The sequence below is a fragment of the Mastigoproctus giganteus genome, chromosome 2 (assembly GCF_048544385.1).
Source record: "Mastigoproctus giganteus isolate SK-2022 chromosome 2, ASM4854438v1, whole genome shotgun sequence".
Classification (NCBI taxonomy): Eukaryota; Metazoa; Arthropoda; class Arachnida; order Uropygi; family Thelyphonidae; genus Mastigoproctus; species Mastigoproctus giganteus.
Window position 1 is genome coordinate 75504117 of NC_143576.1, and position 24717 is coordinate 75528833.

General features: G+C 37.8%; 1 protein-coding gene across 1 annotated transcript in view; it reads left to right on the forward strand.

Annotated features, from left to right (window-relative positions):
• Positions 1 to 22516, forward strand: part of LOC150089347 (lon protease homolog, mitochondrial-like) — a 441356-nt gene extending 418840 nt beyond the window's left edge. The window contains exons 20-21 of the mRNA XM_090368526.1: positions 5027 to 5191; positions 22373 to 22516. Coding sequence (XP_090224652.1) covers positions 5027 to 5191; positions 22373 to 22516 — 309 coding nt within the window. The remainder of the gene's footprint in view (positions 1 to 5026; positions 5192 to 22372) is intronic.
• Positions 22517 to 24717: the final 2201 nt, after the last annotated feature.

Below are 24717 nucleotides of genomic sequence, written 5' to 3' on the forward strand. Positions count from 1 at the left end.
TTCGGACGGTGATCGCACAAAGGTCCCATCAGCATTCTTGATGTTGTCACTAGTCAATTTGGTCTTTCCACTCAGACATCTGAGGGTGCGGTACTCGTTCTTGGATGCCGCCACTTCAAGATCGTCTGCCACTTGGTTCCAGTATGCTTCTCTTTCTGCTGTCATTCTTTGTCGGACTTCTCGGTTTAGCTGCCGTTTCCGTTTGTCCACGAGGTCGAGGCACTCGTCTGATATCCATGGTTGCGTTCGACGTCGGGCAGGTGGACATAGGGGCTTGGCACATTCCAGGATGGCATCAGAGATCTGCTTTTCTTCTTCATTTATATCCTCGGGCACGGCCAGCATCTCGAAGCGGTTGGATAGGGCGATCTGATATGCCTGTTTGTTGGCAGCATTCATTAGCTTGTGGGTAACCAGACCCCAGTGCAGCCCTTGCTAATTACAACCAGCATTGAGGCTGTTGTTGCAATTCGCCTTTCAGTGGGATTTTTAATAACTGTGTGCTCCATTTATTTGCCACCTGGGACTGACATCACCCAGGCAGACCTTGATGATCTTCTAACGCAGCTGCCTCCCCCTTTCTTACTTCTCGGAGATTTTAACAGACATAACACCCTGTGGGGTAGTGCTAACATCAACGGAAGGGGACGAGTCATAGAGCGTATGCTCAATGACAATGACCTTTCCCTTCTAAATACTGGAACAAACACCTTCTGCCACATGCCTACCCGTACTTTTTCTGCCATTGATCTCTCTATCTGCTCCCCTTCTCTACTCCCTTCACTCACCTGGGAAGTGGAGGAGAATCCATACGGAAGTGATCACTTCCCTATGATAACCTCGTTACACAGTGGGAGACCATGTCTTCCCTTCAGGTTACCACGGTGGAAGATTGATCAGGCTGACTGGACTGCCTTCCAACATCAGGCAATTTTTGATCTTAGCACAGTCAGTCAAGAGCCTATCAATGATGCAGTTAAGTACATCACAGAAAATATTGTCCAAGCAGCTGCGAATGCTGTTCCACCAGTTCCACCCGGTTTCCACCATTTCCCAAATCTTGGTGGAATTCACAATGCACAGCAGCAAAAAAGGCTCAAAACAAAGCGTGGGGGATATTTCGCCGATATCCTACCACGAACAACCTTATAGCCTTCAAACGTGCACGAGCCAAAGCACACTACGTCCGTCGTCAGAGTCAAAAGGAATCGTGGATCCGTTTTACATCATCTATTAACCAGTCTACCAACTCTAAGGTAGTCTGGGATAAAATCCGGAAAATGAAGGGAAAATATACATCCCACCCTTCTTCAATCCTAGATTATAATGGATGCGCTATTGCAGATTCAACTGCAATAGCCAATTCTCTTGGGGAAACATTCTCTAACATCTCTGCAACATCTTCGTATTCCCCAGAGTTCCTGGTCCTGAAATATAAAATCGAAAAACGGGCACTTAACTTTAAATCTAATTGCTTTTATCCCTACAATGGGGATTTCATTATTCAGGAACTGAAAAGAGCCCTTGCTGTTTCCAAAGCAAGTGCTGTTGGACCAGATGGCATCCATTATGAAATGATTAAACATCTCTCACCAAAATCTATGGATTGTCTGCTCCTTCTGTATAACAGAAACTTTATTGAAGGGCAGTTTCCGCACTCCTGGCGAAAGGCAATCGTTCTTGCCTTTCCTAAGCCAGGAAAGGATCCAAAAGTCACCACCAATTATCGTCCTATTGCTCTGACCAGCTGTCTGTGCAAAATCCTGTAGAGAATGGTTAATTCTCGTTTAATATGGTATCTCGAATCAAATGACCTTCTCTCCAACATCCAGTGCGGCTTCCGAAGGAACCGGTCCACTTTGGACCATCTTATTAGATTGGAAGCATCCATCCGGGATGCTTTCCTAAAACGCGAACACTTGGTGTCGGTGTTCTTTGACATGGAGAAAGCGTATGACACAACTTGGAGATTTGGCATCTTAAAAGATCTGCATAGCCTTGGCCTTAGGGGGCAACTCTCCATTTTTACTAAGGCGCATTTAGGGCTAGAGCCTCAAGCTGCGAACAGATTTAGACTATGTATATAAAGTGCTATGTATATTGTTCGCAGCTTGAGGCTCTAGCCCTAAATGCGCCTTAGTCTAAATACATCATACACCATCAGGCATCTCTCATATTGTGGAGTTATACTTCATAACTGTTTTTGCCATCATTGCATCACTTGGGTACCTACCCACTCACTGACGAAGGGCCAAATAGCCCTGAAACAGTGCTGTCTGGGTGGTGGTACCTATCTGAGAATAAGTAACACTAGTCTTCTCCTTAGGTGAAGCGTTACTTATTCGAAGTAGTGCAATATCATGGCAACTCGTTGTGAAGGCATTCACAATATGAGATATAACCTAAAACGATGCCACCTTAAAAATTTTCTGTTTATTCAGAAATGGCTGTGTATTATGATGCTAAGCACTTTATATACATACTCCCCATTTTTATTAAAAACTTTTTAGCCAATCGATCTTTCCAAGTTCGTGTGGGATCCTCACTCTCTCGTCCCTTCACCCAAGAGGAGGGAGTACCACAAGAATCAGTATTAAGTGTCACGCTTTTTGCCATCAAAGTCAATTCCATCACAGAACAACTTCCTCCAACTGTAAACTGTGCCCTCTATGTTGATGACTTTAGCATATTTTGTCAGTCATGCAACATGAGGGTTATTGAAAGACAACTGCAGAAAGCCATTGATCGCCTTAATTCCTGGGCACTTGCTAATGGCTTCAGGTTCTCGCCGGAGTAGACCGTTTGCGTACACTTTTGTCGCAAGCGTAATCTTCATCCTGAACCTGAATTAAGGCTCGGACAAAATGTTATTCCAGTAGTGTCAGACACAAAATTCTTGGGACTTGTGTTTGATAAAAAGTTGACCTTTCTCGAACATATTCGTCAACTTCGTACAAAATGCACGAGGGGACTCAATATTCTCCACTCTCTCTCCTCAACGCGTTGGGGAGCAGATCGATGCACCCTACTACGGCTTTACCGTGCACTTGTACAACCCAAATTAGACTACGGGGCCCAGGTATACTCCTCAGCCAGAAACAGTGCCCTTCAATGGCTTGACCCTGTCCATCATCAGGCCATCCGTATCGCTTACTGGAGCATATCGCACATCTCCTGTCCAGAGCTTATACGTCGAAGCAAACGAACCATCATTATCCCTTCGACGTAAGCAGTTGTCTTTAAACTATGCTTTAAAGTTGAAATCCCTGCCAGACCATCCTATGTGGACATCCGTTTTTGAGCCACGTTGGGAAAACTTGTACAATCCCCGTAAGACTGCCAACCGACCTTTTGGCATTCGTGTCCAAGAGCTATTCAGAGAGTTTAACATCATGGTAGACAAGATTGCACAAAATCGAAAAGAAATTCCTCCACCCTGGCATGCTCATCCCCCACCGTGCGACTTTTCCCTTAAGAAATGGGTAAAGTCTGAGACCTCATCATCTGTCTACCAGAAGCTTTACTCTGCACACCAAGCTGAGTACTCAGACTTCCTGCCCGTTTACACAGACGGCTCGAAGTCTGAATCATGTGTAGGATCTGCTGCTGTCTTTCCGGACACTATAATATCTCAGCAGATTCCTCCTGAATCCAGCATATACACTGCAGAGCTGTATGCTATAGAGCTAGCCTTGGATCACATTTGAACTTGTCAATTCCAAAGGTCAATAATATATTCTGACTCTTTGAGTGTATTACTGGCTTTATTATCTCTGAGACACAATTCTCATCCAGTTCTTTGTCGGGTTCAGCAGAAGATACATTCTCTTCATGAATACAAGTTTGATATCCGCTTCTGCTGGATTCCTAGCCACATTGGGATAAAGGGAAATGATTTGGCGACGCTGCAGCCAAATCAGCAACACCCACTCATAATTGTTGCCTGTCAGTCCCCTATACAGACTACAGGCAAATAATACGCAACAAGATATATTCCCAATGGCAAGAACTATGGCACAGACAGAGAACAAATAAATTATACCAAATAAAGCCTGTAATAGAAATATGGCAGTCTAGTCTGCGCAGGAATCGGAGCGAGGAAGTTGTTCTTGCCCGACTCCGCATAGGACACAGTCATTTGACACATTCTTTTCTGCTGAGGGTGGATGACCCTCCTATGTGCGAGTCTTGCGACACCGTTTTAACTCTAAAGCATATTTTAATAGATTGCGTTCATTTTACCCATGTTCACAATATACATTTTACCGCTTTTACTCATCCGACTGAGCCTTATACACTCAGTCAGATTTTATCAGACAACGACCACGTGTCGGCAGTTTTTAAATTTTTAAAAGCTATTAATATATACCCACATATATAAATAACAATTTGACGAGGTAACCTTTTTAAAGGTTACCAGAATTTGTCTTTATTGTTATTTTAATCGTTTCTTGGCGCAGTATAACCTTAGTTGTTTTTGCGCCAATAAACCCAAAATCAATCAAACCTCTCCTTTTTTGTTGAAAAACAGTAAAACACTAATTATAATATAGTGAAAGGTTTTTAAAAATTGCCTCTTGTAATTTTAAATATGTATACCTGCATGGTAATTGAATTATATTCAGAAAATTTTTCAAAATTTGGAAATTTAATTCAGTGGCAGTATTGCAAAATACCATATTTTATAACACTACCGCTAAATTAAAATTTCTTGGAAAATTGTTCATTATGCTGTCCACAAAAAGTCTTAAGTGTGTAGGGACCATGCTTTGCTAGATCTGTTCTTCTTGTGCATATTAGCCATATTGAATAAATGAAAAATTCAGAAAAAACTCAGTTAATATTCAAAACTTGAGTCTAAAAGTTTTCCAAACTGAGTCCTTTTAAATTTAAGTACGTAATTTAAAATTTACTTGCTATTTATTTATTTATTTCCTTTTTGTATTAATCTCTAATAAAATTTTTATTTTGTTGTAGATCTTGTGTTGTATATTTTTCCTTGTTTTTTTAAATGAAATGTCTATAGGGTGCAGTGCCTAAAGATGGGCCTAGTGCTGGCTGTACCATGGTGACTGCCTTGATATCTTTATCTGTAAAGAAATCTGTAAAACAAGATTTGGCTATGACAGGTGAAGTCTCACTAACAGGAAAAATCCTTCCAGTAGGTGGCATTAAGGAAAAAACAATAGCTGTATGTATGCATTTTTATGTATCAGTTAGCTATTAATTTAATTTTTAAAATAAATATATATATTGAGCAATACTGGTCAACCATTAAAAGTATTGTCCAAAAATTTAATTTACTGAAAACTGTAAAATCTGGCACTTCACTTAAAATCCAAATTCTTTAAAATTCAGTACATTTTACAAAAATAAAGAAATCATCATTTTATAATCTGGAAATATTTAACAATGCAGTCTGGCATTTTGATCAGCAATCAGATTTGTCTTTAAGAATCCATGCTAAAAAGGGTGACATTTCTCTCTTTTGATGCCATTCTCTATTTGGTACTTTTCTTACTTTAAAAGAGTAGTTTATAACTTAGCACAACCTGCTCTTACAAATTACAGCTATGAATCTGGTAGAGCTGAGAGCAAAGAGAGAGACAGAAAATACCCAATGTGGATATAGCTGGAAAAATGTATGCTTCAATAAATCTATGATTAATATCTTCCATAAATAGCAAATGACATGCACCAGCAATAGATTTAATTATACAGTGAATGTTTTTGCTACCATTATAACTAGTTCACTCAGTTTGTATCAGGTACACAACTAGTTATAATGGCAGCGGAAAAAAAATTTTAGTGAACTTTATTTCTTCAAATAGGAGTCTAGGGTTGGGAATGTTCAAGTTCATAATAACGGCAATGATACTACACCAACTGTTATAAACTTTTATTAAAATAAAATAGTATAATGAGAACTGGATAAAATTAAACTGGTAGTAGTAGCAGTAGCAGTGGCATGTGATGCAAGAAAGCAAGTGTATGAGCTTATGCAGCATCAGCAAAAAAAAAAAAATCACACCATTCCCTCCAAATGCCCGTCCAGTTCCTCCTTAATTTATTCAACCTATCAACTTCCACAACGACAGATGGAAGTTTGTTCCAGCAATTAACCACCCGCTGGCTAAAGGCAAATTTCCGCACATCTATTCTACATCTGTCTTTTCTTTATTTGAATTTATGCCCCCTTAGGTTCGTAATCTGTACAAGTGGAAGGATCCCATCAGAATTCAGCGTGCTCAACCCATTCAAGGGTTGAGCACGTAATAAAATAAGGTACACTGTCTGTATACAATAAAATAAAGTATGAAATATACAATGAAATAAAGCACAATGTAGATCACGTAATAAAAGTGTTAAAAACACATCTGTAACTTTCAGAGGTGTCTGCCTCCTTTATCAACAGTAAAGCTTAACGTACAGTACATCCTTAAATATCAGCAGGATCATGGTTCACAACACGTGTTACCACAGGAGCATGGGCAGTATTGTTCATACAGGCACTAGAACCGGAAATGGCTGAAGAGCATGCTAACCGTTCATCCCATCCAAGAACCACAGCTTCGAAGAGGGGATGAATATGGATTCCCCTGTGTCTATTAATTGTGTTATGCTCAGAAGAGCAAATTTGCAAGCTCTCGAGCCACTTGCAGTCCCAAAATCTGTGCGAACAGTCAACGATGACAGCTTCGTCAGGAGAGATTTAATGATTCTCCTCCCAAAAATGTTCTGCTACAGCAGATTTCCTATAATCTGCGGTCTTTATCATATTACTATGTTTCCCCCATACGATTTTTAAACCGACGTTTTGTTTCACCAACATAATACTCCCCACAATCTGGGCATTTTATCTCATATATGATCCCACTTATACATTCCATAGGTATGGGATTCTTAACCTTTGACTCAGTGGTGTGCAACCTTCACCCTGGTAGCTGTACACAGTGTGCCCGGCAATCTAGTAACACTCAAGTCGATAGTAGGAAATGTATGCGATGGCAATGGGTGCAAACTGCTCTCTACATCCATGTCATAGCAGATCTCAGGAAATGCGGCTACCCCTAGAGGGTCTTAGATAAATACATCCGAGAAGCACGGCATGGACGTAGAGAGCAGTTTGCACCCATTGCCACTGTGTACATTCCGTACTATCTGGGATTAACTGAGCAAATTACTCGTGTGTTACTAGATTGCCAGATACGCTGTGTGCAAGCTACCAGGGCAAAGGTTGGACCCCACTGAGTCAAAGGTTAAGAATCCCATACCTATGGAATGTATAAGTGGGGTCATATATGAGATAAAATGCCTGGATTTGTGGGGAGTGTTATGTTGGTGAAACAGAGCATCGGTTTAAAGATTGTATTGGGGAACATAGTAATGTGATAAAGACTGCAGATTTTGGGAAATTTACTATGGCAGAACATTTTTGGGAGGAGAACCATCAAATCTCTCCTGACAAAACTGTCATCGTCGATCATTCGCACACAATTTGGAGACCGCAAAAGGCTCGAGAGCTTGCGAATTTGCTGTTATGAGCATAACCCTATTAATAGAGGCAGGGAAATCCATAGTCATCCTCTCTTCGAAGCTGTGGTTCTTGGATGAGATGAACGGTTCCAGTGCATGTATGGAGAATACTGCCCCAGCTCTTGTGGTAACACGTGCTGCGACCCATGGTCCTGCTGACATTTAAGGATGTACTGTACGTTAAGCTTTACTGTTGATAAAGGAGACGAACGCCTCTGAAAGCTATGGTTGTGTTTTTAATGCTTTTATTACGGTGATCGATACACTGTGCTTTATTTCATTGTATATTTCATACTTTATTTTATTGTACAGACAATGTACCTTATTTTATTACCAGTTTAATTTTATCTGGTTCTCATTATATTATTTTATTTTAATAAAAGTTTATAACAGTTGGTGTGGTATCATTGCAGTTATTATGAACTTGAACTTTATTATTATGTGCTAGAAATTGATTGAATTTCTCCACACCACATATGCATTAAGATCAAAATATATAAATTGATAAAATTGCGCATATCGCATCATACAGTTGAATTCAGTTATAAAGAGCACAGATAAAACAAGGTCATGACTATAGTGAGCAAATAAAGTAAGTTCATGTAAATATTGTGATTCTTCTTACATTGGATCTAGGTGTATTTTAAACTCGAGGATTAAGCAACGTGAACCATCAGTCCGTGCATCACATGTGAATGCATTGGAACTAGCATTCCATGTGAGCCATTCGCTGTAGCATTCCATAGTATTTACATACAAAAATGTCACATATATATGATGAGCATGCTTCGCAGATATATTGAGTAAACTTGGTTCATTCATTTCCGAAGTAGACCAATGAACCCCCTGTGGTATATTCCCTCAGCTTAGACTTAAATTTTTATAAGCAAGAGGACTTATTCAAGAACAATTACTGTAGATGTTTAGTTTCTCCTTTATATCCCTTGTTTAGAGTTGCAATAAAAAGTACATTATGTAAATGAAATGTTAATTGCACGTAGGGAACACACCAAAATAAACATTTTTCTCTTAGAGGGGAACCAGTTATCAGCTGCAATTCAGTTAAAATGTTTGTAAACAATAGCACATGACATCGTTATTAGGGATAGCAAAGGTCACTGGATCCAATGGGCACTTAGTGGGACTCAAACTTGCCATATAGCAGCATCATACAGAACAAATTTTACAAACGTTTTCTCCCTTTAGCGGACTAAAACTTTTCGACAAGTATCATGTTCACAGGGTGGAATGAAACTAACGAAACGTGTGTGTTCGGAATCTTATAAATAGGAGATTCGTCTTTGGTACGCATGAGTTCAAATGACTACGAATCAGATGTGAGAAATGGACGACAAATGTTAATTGATTTTTTCTTGCAATTTAATTTCTAAATTTTCGGCAATCAATAACTTAGTATAATGATGTTGAATATTTAAAATTTTGGCTTCATTAAACAGGAATGTGTGGTTTTCATTTATCGCATGGAATGCTAGTTCGATTCATTCACACGTGATGCACGGACTGATGCTTCATATTGCTTAACCCTCGAGTTTAAAATACACCTAGATCCAATGTAAAATGAATCGCAATCTTTACATGAAATGTGGTAGACAAGGTCATGTGTTTGTTCAGAAGTCGATAGTACCGTGTGATTTTTTAGTGTTGCATATACTTTACGGCCCGGTTTTGTTACTATTTTAATTTCTGTACCTCTAAAAATATTTTTTATTAATCCTGTCATTGTTTGTTATTTGTTTGTTTCCCACAGGAACTAGTAGTTGTTGGTGACTCTATTGTCAGGGAAACTGGGAACATGCTTTGTAAAAAGGATAGGTGGAACAGGACCAGGGTATGTCTGCCAGGGGCAAAGGTTGATGATGTTGTAGAGCAGATATAATCTTTTAAGGGCACAAAAGGTGATATAGTTGTACACGTTAGCGCTAATGATATTAAGAGTAGGAGACCGACAGAATTACTTAACAAGTACAGGTCACTGTTGAAAAAAAGCCGTGAAGTAAGGTTGAATTTGAAAGTGTCTGCAATTCTGCCCAGACACGATACGAGGGAGTATATAATTAGAGCCTTGTCAATCAATTCTCCCCTGGAAAGTTTGTGCAAGGCTCAAGGGGTAGAATTTTTTTCAGCCTGATCTTTACTTATTAACAGGAGAGACTGCTTCTACAGGGATTGGATACACTTAAATAGAAAGGGTGCAAGAATGTTTGCTGATGCTATCGAGGCAGTGTTAGGTGGGTCGGAAAACTGCTAGTTTGGGGGGATAGAAGGACTAATAGATTAACAGTAGCCACTGGCAGAGGTGAAAGTGATTCTTGCATTGCTTCTATTGAAATGAGCAGCAGCCTGGAAAACAAGATACAGGATATTTCAGAGACTACTGGGAGTCATTGCGGAACAAGTAAACACATGGGTTGTGTTAGGGCAGCTAAGAATAAGAACAGGTGATGTATACTTGCATGTACACCAGTGCTAGGAGTTTGGTAAATAAATTTCATGAATTTGAGGTATTGCTCAAAACATCAAAGGCAGATATTGTTGGGATATCAGAGAAGTGGTGTCACACAGATATAAGGAATGCAGAACTGGAATTTGGGGAATACAATGTGTATAGAAGGGATAGACAGGAGAGGAGGAGGGGTTATGCTATTAGTTAAGAAACACATAAAATCCAAGGAAGTGAAGCCAGTCGACATCGATGGACACAGCAGTGTCGAGTCAGTTTGGTGTGAAAGCATAGGGAAATCAAAATTGAGAGTAGGAGTGTGCTATAGGCCTAATGACTCTGATGAATATAATAAGATATTGTACAGGAAAATAGAGTGGGCCAGTAAATCAGAGAGTTTTATAATGGGGGATTTTAATTTCCCAGATATTGACTGACTGGAATTTGTGAGTTGGTCACTCACACACTAGCAAGGCTTTTGTGGATTTATTGGATGATTGTTTTCTACATCAACATGTTCGGGAGGCAACTAGAGGGAGCAATACTCTTGATCTGATTATCAGTAGTGATTCTTCATGCATTAAGAATCTGCAGATACAGGAACCACTAGGTGGCAGTGATCACAGTGTGCTGAAGTGGGATTTACTCAACGAGGTAACTACCATCAGAGGTAAAGGGAAGGGTTTTTGCTTTCGTAAAGGCAACTATGATGGTCTGAGACATTATTTAAATTCTATACAGTGGGACCAACTGATGATGTTACCAACAGCAAATTCAAAATTGGAAGCATTCAAAGAACTAATCTTGGAAGCTACCAGGCTTTACATACCAACTAAGAAATATTGTTCAAGGTTCAGGCCTAAATGGATGTCAGATGAACTAATGAGACATATGGCAGAGAAGAAAAATGCATGGGATACATACAAATAAATGGGTGACATGGAAGCCTATGATAGATATAAGCTGGTCTGTAACCAAGTCACGAAGAAGATTAGGCAGGCAAAGGCAGATTATGAGAAATACTTGGCAAAGGAGGCAAAGAAAAGAGTTTTTTACCTATTTAACTCAAGAAGGAAAGGGATAAATCAGATTGGTCCACTGGATATTGATGGTTCAACAGTTGAGGATCCTGATCAGGTGAAACGAGTATTTTGCATCTGCATTCACACATGAGGAGTTATTCAGGAAGGGGAATGTTGTAGGTGAAGTAAACATTGGCAGTGAGCTAGATGATTTTGTAATAACTGAGAGGAAAGTGGAGGAAAAATTGTTGAGGATAAATATAAAAAAGGCACCTGGGGTGAATGGGATCTATCCAGTTATATTAAAGGAGGCAGCAAAGGAAGTAAGCAAACCCCTAGCCATAATTATGAGAGCTTCTTTGGACTCAGGGGAGGTACCCATAGACTTGAGATGTGCAAATGTAACCCCAATTCACAAAGGAGGATCAAAAGCTGACACAAGTAATTATAGACCTGTTAGTTTAACTTCTGTTCCAGGAAAATTAATGGAGGCACTGGTTAAATAAGCACTGCAGGATTATCTAGACAAAAATTCAGTTATAGCTCAGACACAGCATGGTTTTGTTAAGGGAAGGTCTTGCCTGACCAATTTGATTGAATACTATGATGCCACAAAAGAACTGGATGCAGGGAATAACTTTGATATTATATATTTGGATCTTAGAAAGGCTTTTGATACTGTTGCACATGGAAGACTGCTGCACAAATTAGAGCAGTGTGGCATTGGAGGCAAATTGCTGCTAGGGATAAAGGGATGGTTGAGTGGCAGAAGACAGAGAGTGGTAATCAATGGGCACTGCTCAATGTGGACTAATGTTATTAATGGAGTTCCTCAGGGTTCAGTGTTGGGTCTGTTGTTGTTTTCTGTGTTTATAAATGATATTCATGATGGTATATCAAGCTTAATGTCCAAGTTCGCAGACGATACAAAGGTTGGCAGGGTTGGTAAGGACACTACTGATGCTATGCTGCTGCAACAGGATCTGGAGAGGTTGAGCTGATGGGCTGAGAGGTGGCAAATGAAGTTTAACATTGACAAATGTAAAGTATATGGGAAACAGTAACCCCAGAGCAATGTATCAACTCTGTGGGACTACACTGAAAGTGGTAGAGAATGAAAAGGACCTGCGGGTAATTGTGCAGGGAGATATGAAGTTCTCTGAGCAGTGCAGACGAGCTGCAAGAGTAGCTTATGGTGTCTTGTCAATGATATACAGGAATTTTTCTAGCAGGGATAGGGAGGTGATTATTCCCTTGTATAAGGCAATGGTCAGGCCACACCTTGAGTACTGTATACAGGTCTGGAGGCCTCATTTCAAGAAAGATGTAGAGCTGCTGGAACGAGTACAGAGAAGGGCAACAAGATTAGTGAATGGAACAAAGGGTTGCTCTTACAAAGAAAGGCTTAAGTTTTGCGAATTACAGAGTCTGGAGACTAGGCACCGGCGAAGTGATCTGATAGAGGTATATAAGGCTTTGAATGGTTTGAGCATGCTCAATGCCAATGGGATTCTTCCTCTTGCTCAGAATAATCACCTGAGAGGACATAAATTCAAATTGAGGAAAGACAGATGTAGGATAGATGTGTGGAAATTTGCCTTTAGCCAGCGGGTAGTTGGTTGGTGGAACAGACTTCCATCACTTGTTGTTGAAGTTGATAGCCTAAACAAATTTAAGTCTCAGCTGGACAGGTATTTCGAACGAATGGAGGGGTGAAATTGGGAGTGTTGTGTTTTTTTTTTTTTTTTTTTTTTTTGCTGATGCTGAATAAGCTTGCTTTCTTCCATCATATGCCTCTACTAATGCTAATGTTATTGATTATTTTTAGTGGATTTTATATTCATTCTTTTACCGTACTTTTATCTCATTTTAATAGTATTTCATTTGTATTTAAAATTTGCATTTATGACAAAATGTCTTCCTTCACTGAAGGTTGCATGGGGAAGGGGGTTCGCTACTGTAATCCTTGAGTGTTGGTCTGCCCGTGTGTCAATAGTAAGGAACACATTATGAGTTATAAATTATTTTAAATTATGTAATCTTGTTTTAACGTATCATTTCATAATTTATTTGCATAAGGAGAATTGGTAAAGAAGAAATCCTATTGACTGAATAAAAGGTAACTCCTTGTTTATTTCTAAAAGAAATTATTTTCCCCAGAACAGAAGTTAAAACTAACAGGTCTGTAATTACTCATGTCATCTTTTCATCCTCTTTGTGAATTGGAGATACATTTACACATCTCAAGTGAGTGGGGACTTCTCCTTAGTCCAAGGATACTCTCATAATTATGGCTAAGCATTGCTTACTTCCTCAGCCACTTCCTTTAATATAACTGGATAGATCTCATCCACTGCAGGTGCCTTTCCTCTGTTTAACTTCAACAATTTCTCCTCCACTTTACTTTCAGTTATTACAAAATCATTAAGCTCCCTGTTAGAATTTAATAAGCCCTTGTCCTTCACTTCTGTAAAGAATTCCTCCTGCATGAATATAGATGCAAAATACTCATTCAGTTTGTCAGCTATCTGAGCAGGATCATCAACAGTCGAACCATCGATATCAATTTGACCACTCTGATTCATCCCCTTCCTTATAGAGTTTATAAGTAAAGAAGTCCTTGCTGTTTTTCTTAGCACCCTTTGCCAAAGATTTCTCGTAATCTGCTTTTGCTTGCCTAATCTCCTATTTTACTTGATTACAGACTAGCTTATATCTGCCATAGGCTTCTGTGTCTCCTGATAATTTATGTGCATCCCATGCATTTTTTCTTCTCTGCTACCAGTCTCATTAGTTCATCTGACATCCATTTAGGCCTAAACTTTGAACAATATTTCTTAATCCGTGTGAAAAGCCTAGTAGCTTCCACAGTTAATTCCTTGAATGTTTCCCACTTAGAATTTGCTCTTCTAACATCATGAGTTGGTCCCACTGTACAGAATTTAAAAAAAATGTCTGAGACCACAGTAGTCACCTTTACGAAAGCAAAAACCCTTTCCCTTATCCGCTTAACCAGATCAAGAATATTACTCCCTCTCGTTGCCTCTTGAACATGCTGCTGCAGAAAACAGTCATCCAATAAATCCACAGAAGTCTTGCTAGTGCACAAGTTCTAGTCAATATCTGGGAAGTTAATATCCACACACATTATTATACAATCTGATTTACTGGTCCATTCTATTTCTCTGTACATTTGTTCATTTCACTCATTAGAGTCATTAAGCCTATAACACACTTCTATCTCATTTTTACTTTCCCATTGCTTATGTCCCACCAAACTGAATTAAAAGCATCACCCCCTCTTCCCTTCCTATCTTGTTTATCCTTTGTACACATTGTACTCCCCAAATTCTAATTCTGCATTCCTTGTATCTGTGTGAAACCACATCTCTGATACCCCAGCAATATCTACCTTTGATGTCTTGACCAGCACTTCAAATTTATTCACTATACTTCTAGTATTGGTGTATATGCAAGTATATATGCACCTATTTTTATTCTTAGTTACCCTAACACAGCCCATGTATTTATTTGGTTTCATGATGACTCCCACCAGTTCCTGAAACGTCTAGCACCCTTCCCTCCAGACCGCTGCTCATTCTAATAGAAGCAGTGCAAGAATCGCTTTCACCTCTGCCTGCGGCTAGTTTTAACCTTTTAGGCTGTGAATCCCCCTAAGCTATAAGTTTTAACGTTACCTCGATAACACCAACAAACACTCTTGCACCCACTTCTATTTAAGTGTATTCCATCTCTGTAGAAGCAGTCTCTCCTGTTAACAAGCACAGACCATGCTGGGAAAAATTCTATCCCACAAGTGTTGCACAATCTCTCCAGGGCCAAATTAATTGACAAGGCTCTCATCATGTACCCCCCCCTCCTATCATGTCTAGGCAGAATTGCAGACAGTTCCTGTATATCATTGAAAAGACCTCATGACCTGCTCTGGCACCCTGTGTGCACTGCTCAGCAAACTTCATATCTGACTGCACAATTACCCCAGGTCTTTTTCCTTCTCCACTACTCTGAGTGTAGTACCACACAGTTGGTACATTTTTCTCGAGTTGCTGCTACACATATGCAGTATTTTAATTTATCAAGGTTAAACTTCATTTGCCACTTCTCAAACCCATCTGCTGAACTTTTCTAGATCCTGTTGCAGTAGCATACTATCATTACTGTCATTAACAACCCTGCCAAACTTCGTATCATATGCAAACTTCATCATTATTCATGATGTACCTTCATCAGTATTATTGATAAATATGCAAAACAACAATGGGACCAACACCAAACCCTGGGGGACTCCACTAATAACATTAGTCCCAGAAGAGCAACGTCCTTTGACACTATCAAAAGTAGCAACATTATAAAAAGCTTTCCCGAAATCCAAGTATACGACATCAAAATTATTATTTGCATTCATTTGTGACCACATCATAGTATCCAATCAAATTTGTCAGACAAGACTTTCCCTTAACAAACCCATACTATGTCTGAATTATTATTGCAGCCTTGTCTAGATGATACCAGTGACTCCATTATTTTCCCCAGAACAGAAGTTGAACTAACAAGTCTGTAATTACTCGTGTCCCATTTGTGAACTAGGGTACATTTGCATGTCTCCAATCTGTGGGGTCCTTCCTGTGAGTCCAAGGATACTCTCATAATTATGGCTAGGGATTTGCTTACTTCTTTTGCTGCCCCCTTTAATATAACTAGATAGATCCAATCCACTCCAGGTTCCTTTCTTACATTTAACAATTTCTCCTCCACTTTGTTCTGTTATTACAAAATCATTTAGCTCCCTGTTAGACTTTAATAAGCTTCTGTCCTCCACTTCCCTGCAGAATTCCTCATGTGTAAATGTAGATGCTTGTTTGTTATTTGGTTTTTAGGAGCATTAGCAACTAAGGCCATATTGCTCCGGGGATATGCAGTGGTCATTCCCTGACCTTTCTGCATCCTCCGTATTTGGTGGTCACAACTCGAACCCCGATCTAATCAAGAAGCATGTGCTACACACTACGCACTGCTGCTCCTGCCCACCTGGTTATGGAGGCGCCAAATGTAGATGCAAAATACTCATTCAGTTTGTCAGCTGAGCAAGATCATCTGCAGTTGAACCATCAATATCTAACGAAACATCAATAATGACGAATCAAGGCACATCTGATTCGTCCTCTTCCTTCTAGACTTTTCATAAGTACAGAAGTATTTGCTGTTTTTCTTTGCATTCTTGGCAAAAAATTTCTCATAATCTGTCTTCGCTTGTCTAAACTTCTTCGTGACTTTATTACAAACTAGCTTATATCTACTAAGGCTTCTGTGTCATCCGATAATTTGCATGCATCCCATGCATGCAAATTATCGCAAATTCTCTGCAAATTCTTTATTTTTTGAAGACTAAATGCACAAGGCATAATATGTTATGGTTTGAAATTAACTATATAAAATCAGTGTAATATATAGTTTACCCATAAATTTAACTACATCAGTAGTGTAACAGCATCATTTGATTTTATCTAATATTGTGGCTACCTTCACAATGAGATACCATGTATTGCACTACTTTGAATAAATAACACTTCTCTAGTAGAGGAGACTACTTTTGTTTATTCTCAGTGGACACCACCACCCAGATGTATTTCGAAGCTTGTTGGTTCACTCATTGGTGGGCGGGCAGGTACCCTGATAATGCAGACATTTTTTTCAACATTGGCCTGTACTTGTTATGTAAGTCTGCAGATCTCCTACTCTTATGGTCATTAGTGCGTGCCAACATTACAATAATATCACCTCTTGTGCCCTTAAAAGATATCTGCTCTCAGCGGCGCGTTATGGCTTCATGGGGCCCGGGGCAAATTTGAATTTGGGAGCCCCATGTATAGTGTAGAATTTTTCTTCGGGGGGAAATCCCATGCAAAAAGCTAAATAATAATAATTGTAGATATAATTTTATTAAAAATAAAACAAAATTACATGTATGACATTCATAAAGAACTTTTATACTGTATATAGATTAAGTATAATCTGCAAGAAAAAGTCATAAATGAACTCAATTAGTATTTAAGTACTTTTATTACATTAAATAATAAACTAGATTAATTAAACGAGAATTATAATAATATGTATTTAATATAACGAAACAAACTTTCTATAAATTAGAAATAAAAACAATTCTTAACAGAACATAACCAATTACCTAATAAAAATCGTAATTAGAATGAAAATTTTAAGAACATTATTATATGTTCACTCTCCATGCTTTTTTGAGCTGCAAAATTATCAATCAGTTCATTATAATGAACCCCACTAGTAATGTCATTTTAAATTGCATAATATTGAAAATTGCATAATTTTTCTTGCCCTAAAGAATTTCTAATGTAATTTTTAATTCTTTTAAGTACATTGAAAGACCGCTCTGCCAATGCGTTAGAAACAGGTGTGGTTAAATATATTCTTAAAATTATGTCCACATTAGGAAATGTAGAAACTAGCCCTTCTTGAATCGCTTTATACATTAATAAAGGAGAATTTAAATTTTCATTTTTTGCAAAATGTACAAAGTAGGTAAGTTCTTCCTTGAAAATACTGGCGTCGTTTGAATACGTATTTATTAAATTTAAAATACATTCATCGTACTCATTTGGTGAAATTTCTTTTAAGTTGACATTTATTAATATGGCAAAATAATTTAAAATATTTTGATAAGCCTCAACACGTCTTTGAATGCCTGATACCAACTGATGGCGAATAACATTCAAACAGTTCACTACAAATCGTTGTTTGCCTGCTAATTGCACATCCTCATCTCCATCCCTTAGAACAGATTTTAAAAGATTTATGGCATTGTGTAAATCAGAATTTTTATTTTGAAGACTAGTTGCATTCAATTTTTGTTGAATTGCATTCCATATAAAAAGTAAAAGTGTTGTTTCAAAATCTTCAAAGTTTTCACATAGCTTTTTTGCTTCTAATTTTGTTACAGGTTTTTCATTACAATCTTTGAAAATTTTAAATAAAGATTCTTTTATGGCCAAAAAATATCTGAACAGCTAAAATTCCATCTGCTCTTGAGGACCATCTTGTAGTACAAATTTCTTTTAATGTTACATTTCCTTTTGTAGTTGCTTTCATTAAAATATCCCATCTCTTTGTAGAAGAATAGAAAAATACAAATAAATTTTGAATAAATCGAAGAAATGGAATGCTTTTGGACAAGCTTCTGCAGCAGAATTTCCCACTGAATTTAGGCTATGAGCCACACAAGGGACATAAAATGCAGTTTTACTATGGCTCTTAATCTTCGCTCTCCTTTACCACATTTACCATAAGTTTCTAAATGGGTTTTCAAAAACATCAAATTAGCTAAGTATTCTAAGCAACTCATAAAATTTCCTGCACTACTATGATGCCCTCGAAATCCCAACCCTAATGAAGCTAACAGTTTCACAGTCGCAACAACTCTTTTTAGAGCCTCATGCCAATAATTTGTTTGTTTTTCATAAGCTTTTATCAACTCTAAATCAATTCTTCCTACACTTTTCAAGGGCTTTAAGTACACACACATTTTCCTTATGTTCTTTAGACTCATCATGCATTTTTAAAATATCAACAATATGTTTCCAATCATTACATCCATTAACTAATACATTTTGATTTAACTGAAAATATTAACCACTCTCTTTTTTCTGTGGTCCCATTAGATCTACTTAAATAGAAATAGGATTCGTTTAATTTTCTTGTAATGATTTTTCCATCACAATTAAAATTTCAATTTGAATTTTTAATGTTTCCAAAATTTTGGGGTTTTTCGCAAAGGTAAAACTCAATAAAATCATTTGTGATGGGGTTTGGCCATAAAGCAATATCTATAGTGGATGTTTTATGTTTGATATTATTTGTATGTATTGCTTTCATATTTTTATCATTATTATCATTGATATTGTAAACAGTTGCATTGTTGGTATTGTTTTCAGTTTGATCAATAATAATGCCGGCTGATACTGTAGAGTTGGAAGGTTCATTTTCTATCCTATTTTCTTCTGTTTTGCTGCTGTCATCTTCTCGATTTTTTATTGCTACAAAATCCTGTAATGAGGTTTGTTTCTGTTTTAATTCTGCCTCTCTAATTTTCTGCTTCTTTCTTTTTTGAAACCCAGATTCGTATGTTCTTTTCATCGCCCTAAAATATTATTTTTATATTCGTATCTTGTATAATTTATTATTTTTTTACTTTATTCATCTAATCGTTTTTCATAATTAAGTAAAATAATATTTGAATGTACAATGTAAAATAGAAATCCAGTATTCTACCCCAATTACAGAAAATAAAATAAATAATAAAAAATGAAAAAAAATTTGTTTGAATTAATTGTACATTATCGCGGAAAAGAGCCCGCGCCAAATCATATGTTAGAATTAGTATAAAATATAAAATAAATATTTTAACAACAAAACAAACAAAATACTAGTATTAATATCTACCTCTAATTTTCTCTTTATTTATTAAACAACGTTTCTAACTTATACACTTATTGTTAATAAAATAAGTTGTTTATATTTCACATGTTGCCATATGCCGGCGTCGCATCTGCAATCTTGGGTCCCCAGATATGGGACCGAAATTTAATTTCCGATTTTTTTACTACAAAAATCAGTTTATAGAATATTGATTTGGGGACTTTTGCCCCCCCCCCCCATTGATGTGGGCCCCAGGCAATTGCCCTTTTTGCCCATAGGATAATGCGCCGCTGTCTGCTCTACAACATCAACTTTTGCCTCTGTCAGACACACCCTGGCCCTCTTCCATCTATCCTTTTTGCACAGTATATTTCCCGTTTCTCTGACAATTGAGTGACCGACAATAAATGGGTTGTGCTGCTGTAACAGAAAGAAGGAAGACACCTATCAAAATATGGATTTATTGAAATCGGAACATCATTCGGTCATCACATTTCTCACCAAAGAAGGAAATGGCCCAAAGACCCTTCATGAAGTGGCTGTGTATGGCAACAGTGGACCTTCAGAGTACCAGGTGAAATTCTGTTTAAAACAGTTCAAGTGGGGTAGAGTCCATTGAAGGTGACCCACGTTCATGAAGACCTGTGACAGCAACCACTCCAGAAATGTGCCAAGCTGTGGAAACCCTTGTGCTCAACAACAGATATTTAAAGGTGTCCCAAGTCTCTAGGGAATGTGACATAACTGAAGGAACAGTTATAACCATCTGCCATTAACGTTTGGGGACGACTAAGGTCGGTGCAAGTTGGATCACCAGGTTTCAGACCCCTGTGCAGGAGCAATTCAGAGTATACAGTGTTGTGAGGAGAATTTAGAGCGTTATGGAAAGGATCCTGAGATCAAGCAAGAATCAATGCTTTGGAAGCACAAGGGTTCTCCCCCACCCAAAAAATTTTGGACACAACCTACAGCCGGCAAGATTATGGTCACCGTTTTTTGGGATGCTGAATAATTTTTGTACATTCACTATTGGAACACAAGCAGACAGTCACTAGGGAGTCATATGCATCCCTACTGTATAACCTAAGGGATATCAAAAAAGGAAAAACACCATGGAAAACATTTCAGAGGTGTGCTGCTTCAAGAGTCTGTGCTTTACAGAACTTATCTATCCCCCTTACAGTCTGGATCTTGCCCCCAGTGACTATTTCCTGTTTCGACACCTCAAGAAAAACTTACGTGGACATCGCTTTGTTGATAATAATGAACTGAAGTCTGCTGTTTCTGCATTCTTTGATGGACAGGACAAAGAATTTTATTTGGTATTTCCTCATTGCCAACAAAATAGAACAAGGTGTATTGAAGTTCAGGGGAGTTATATTGAAAAATAAAACTGGATTTTTGCCTCTATCTCATTTCCTTCATAGGTAGGTAGATAATTTATTGAACCCCTCCTCGTCTATTTATATTTTCTAAGGGAAACACAGGCACTTTTCCATTGGCTGAATCTGATTTCTACAAAATTAGATTCTAAAACTAATTTTAAAGATTCTAAACTTAAAAATACACCCGGGTACCATTATTCATGCAGTTATTAAATTTAAATGATTCACAATACAATTTACTGTGAAACAATTTCTGCAATAGCGTATGTTTTTTTTTGTAGGTTGCTCTCATGAAAAATAGATGAAGATGAAAATGTACATGAAGAATTTATTTACCTCAATATACTTTTTTATTGAAATTGTTCCACTGTTTCACATAAAATCATGACAGCTGGAACTGTTGTCCTTTTACTGCTTTATTAAAAGGTCCAAATATGCAAACATGAGATAAGCTTGTGCTGTCAAACTGGTGTTCCAGTATCACATCAGGTTGACAGTGTGGGACCAGGCATTGTCATGAACGGAGACATTAACTTGGTCAGCAGATGTAGACTTGAACACTCATATAAACCTGTGTTACACCATATTTCCACTTTGAATGTTTTTGTGCTGAGTTAGCATCAGTATTAGCTTTAGTAGAGGCATATGATGCAAGAAAGCAAGCTTATACCGCATCAGCCAAAAAAAAAAGTTTTGTAGATAATTCACAAGGTAATTGATTGATGGAAATGAGTACAGACTACCTGCCGTGATTATACATTCCTTATGTGTGTGTGATATGGCTTACTGAGATGGAATAATCAACACTCAGTTCCTATTGAAATTTCAAGGTTGTGCCCTCAGAATTTCATGAACACCCCATTAATATATCATATTTATCAGTCAGTCACTGCACTGTGATTCACACTGAATGCTGTGCTAAACATTTCAATATCATGTTAGGTTTTAGAATTCCTATATAAATTATATAAAAATAAATTTTCAAAAATAAAAAATCTAATACAGAAGTGAATGTTAATTCATGATCAAATTTTGCAGGTAACTGATGCACAATACTACATGGTTTTTTTTTCTGAACCTTCTAGTGAATCAGAATACAGTTTCTCCAACATACGAATATGATTAAATATGCAGATAATTTGTGTGCATGAAACAGCATTTATAATTCATGCAAGGGATAATCAATATTATCCTTCAACTTTTTTTTTTTTAGTATTTTATGCGATCATGTTATTTAGAAAGCAGGACATTTACTTACCCACTGAATATTTTGGAGAACACCAACATATGGAACTTGGAATAGCTAGTATCATGAAAATATAAATGATGACCTCTCCTAAAAATTTATTAGTTAAAATTGTATTAATTGGATATAAGCCTGTTTTAATGTAATTTTATTGAAGTGCCATTTTTTATAAGATTAAAATTTTTAAAATAGTTTTGATTGTTTATAAACTGGTATATTTTAAAAATATATTTCCCTTCCTTCTCTCCATCTACAGGCCAAGCGGGTTGGAGTAAACTGCCTCATATTACCAGAAGAAAACAGAAAAGATTTTTATGATTTACCAAATTTTATTACTGATGGACTGGAGGTTCATTTTGTGGAACACTATGAGAACGTGTATAAAATAATCTTTTCATAAATATGGTTTATTGTGGCTCACTAGACTTGTTAGCTGATTCATGTATGTAATTTTCAATCATCATGGATAAAATTTATATCATATAGATTAAAATGAGGAATCGATACTGCTGAATGAAAATTCTTGAGTGTGTCCAACTTCTATGCACTTCAGAGCCAAAAGATAATTGTTGAAGAGTTAGAAGGCTGCATTTTTGCAGCCATTTCTTATACAGAAGTTATTCATAAAAAATATTTGTCTTGCATATTTGCATACTTTCAAATATTTAAAAACTACAGGTACCCAAAAGTCATGAAATTGGTCACCTAAAATGACTACAGATAAAACAGCCATTTGGTGAGAGAGTATAAACTTGTAATTTTTCTTATGGTACTTGGTTTGTTTGTTTGTTTGTTTGTTTGTTTGTTTTTTTTTGGTTTTTTTTTTTTGTAATGAACCAGAATAGACTCTGAGGAGAAGGTTGTAGGCAGTAGGTCTGAAATCAAGTCATCCAGTTAAGAAGTAAGTGCTCACTAAACAACACTAGAATTTATCTGAAGAAAAGTAGCAGCAAAAAAAACTAAAAACATTTCAGAAATATATTACTAATGGACCAAATAATAGCAACCATTTCTGTTAATTAACTACTTGAATTTTGTCTTAAGCCATTTGGCCATCCTTAGATTGGGAACAGTTACTGAGCATTAGTCATATTAATCCTCTACACTTGAAAATCTATCCTTTATGCTTGGAAAGGATACTAAAATTAAGACTGAAGGAATGTGTGAAAACAAACACATGAAATTATTCATGTACAGAAAAAAACAGTTGGACAGCAATTAAAGAAAATGTCAATTGTTAGAAGATTGAAATGAAAAGTATTCAGATGGGGAATAAAATGTGTGTTAACTCCAAGACCTCCATATTTGCATGACCACCATAACTCCAAGACCTCCATATATAGATTTCCTTGTTTACAAAGTCTTGCCATACATTAGAAAAAAAAAATAAATGGAATAGAAACAGTAAAACGGAAAAGAAGATTGAAGGAAGTGGTCTGATGGTCTGAGTCATGTCATCTGATTAAGAAGCCAATGCTCACTAAACAATGGTGGCAAGCATACATTATTAACTGGATGCATGCTTGTCACCATGGTTTAGTGGCAAGCATGCATTATTAAGTGGATTCTTCTTCTTCTTGGTCCTTAGCTGGCAGCTGAGGGAGGCGGTTGGCCACGCAACCAGTATGCTGCTGTAGGTGCCATAGGGTTTCGGACTTGCTCTGTGATGTTCTTCCATACTTTACGATCCATGGCGTCAGTCCTGGCCTGGTTAAGGTCGAGACGTCTGCTTTTCAAGTCATTTTCCACTTGCTTGGCCCACATTTTCCTAGGCGCGGTCCGTTGGATGCTCCATTGGGTGGGTTGTTGTCTCCAAAGGAGTGTGGATGGTATTCTGTTTGTGCCCATTCTACATACGTGGCCAAACCATCTAAGCCTTCGCTTCTGGATTTGGTCGGCAATGGTTGGTTGCTGTTGGCATCTGGCGCGGATGGTATCATTAGTGATGCGGTCACGAAGTGAGATGCCCAAAATCTGCCGCAGGGATCGCATTTGGAATACCTCAAGTTTGTTTAAATCTAGCTTGAGACAAATCCATGTTTCTGATCCGTAAAGGAGAATGGGCAGGATCAAAGTCCGGAAGAGTCGGATTTTAGTCTTTGAAGAAATGTTGGTCCTCTTCCACAGGCACCATTTGAGCGAGGCGAACGCAGTGGCCGCCTGTCCAATTCTGCTGTGGATTTCCATGGTGGATGCAACTTTCTTCTCCTGGACCAGCGACCCAAGGTATTTAAAGTCCTGCACTTTCTCGATCTGGACACCTTCGAGATAGATGATGGCATGCGACCCATCTGTTTCAGGGCCTTTGTCTTATCAGCATTGCTCTTCAAACCGTATGGCCGGGCAATACGGGCAATGTCGTAGAGGATGTCCTTGGCTTCAGAGTCGTTACCAGCAAAGATAGCACTATCATCGGCAAACATCAGGTCAGTCACATAGTGATCCTTGTCATATTGTATGCCCCGTCTGTTTCTGAATGTTTGCCTCATAATGGCATCGACCACGATGTTGAAAGCAATGGGGAGGCTACATCCCCTTGGACTCCAGTTTGGATGGTAAATTCCTCAGATAAATCGTTCTGGATGCGCACCTGGCTGGTTA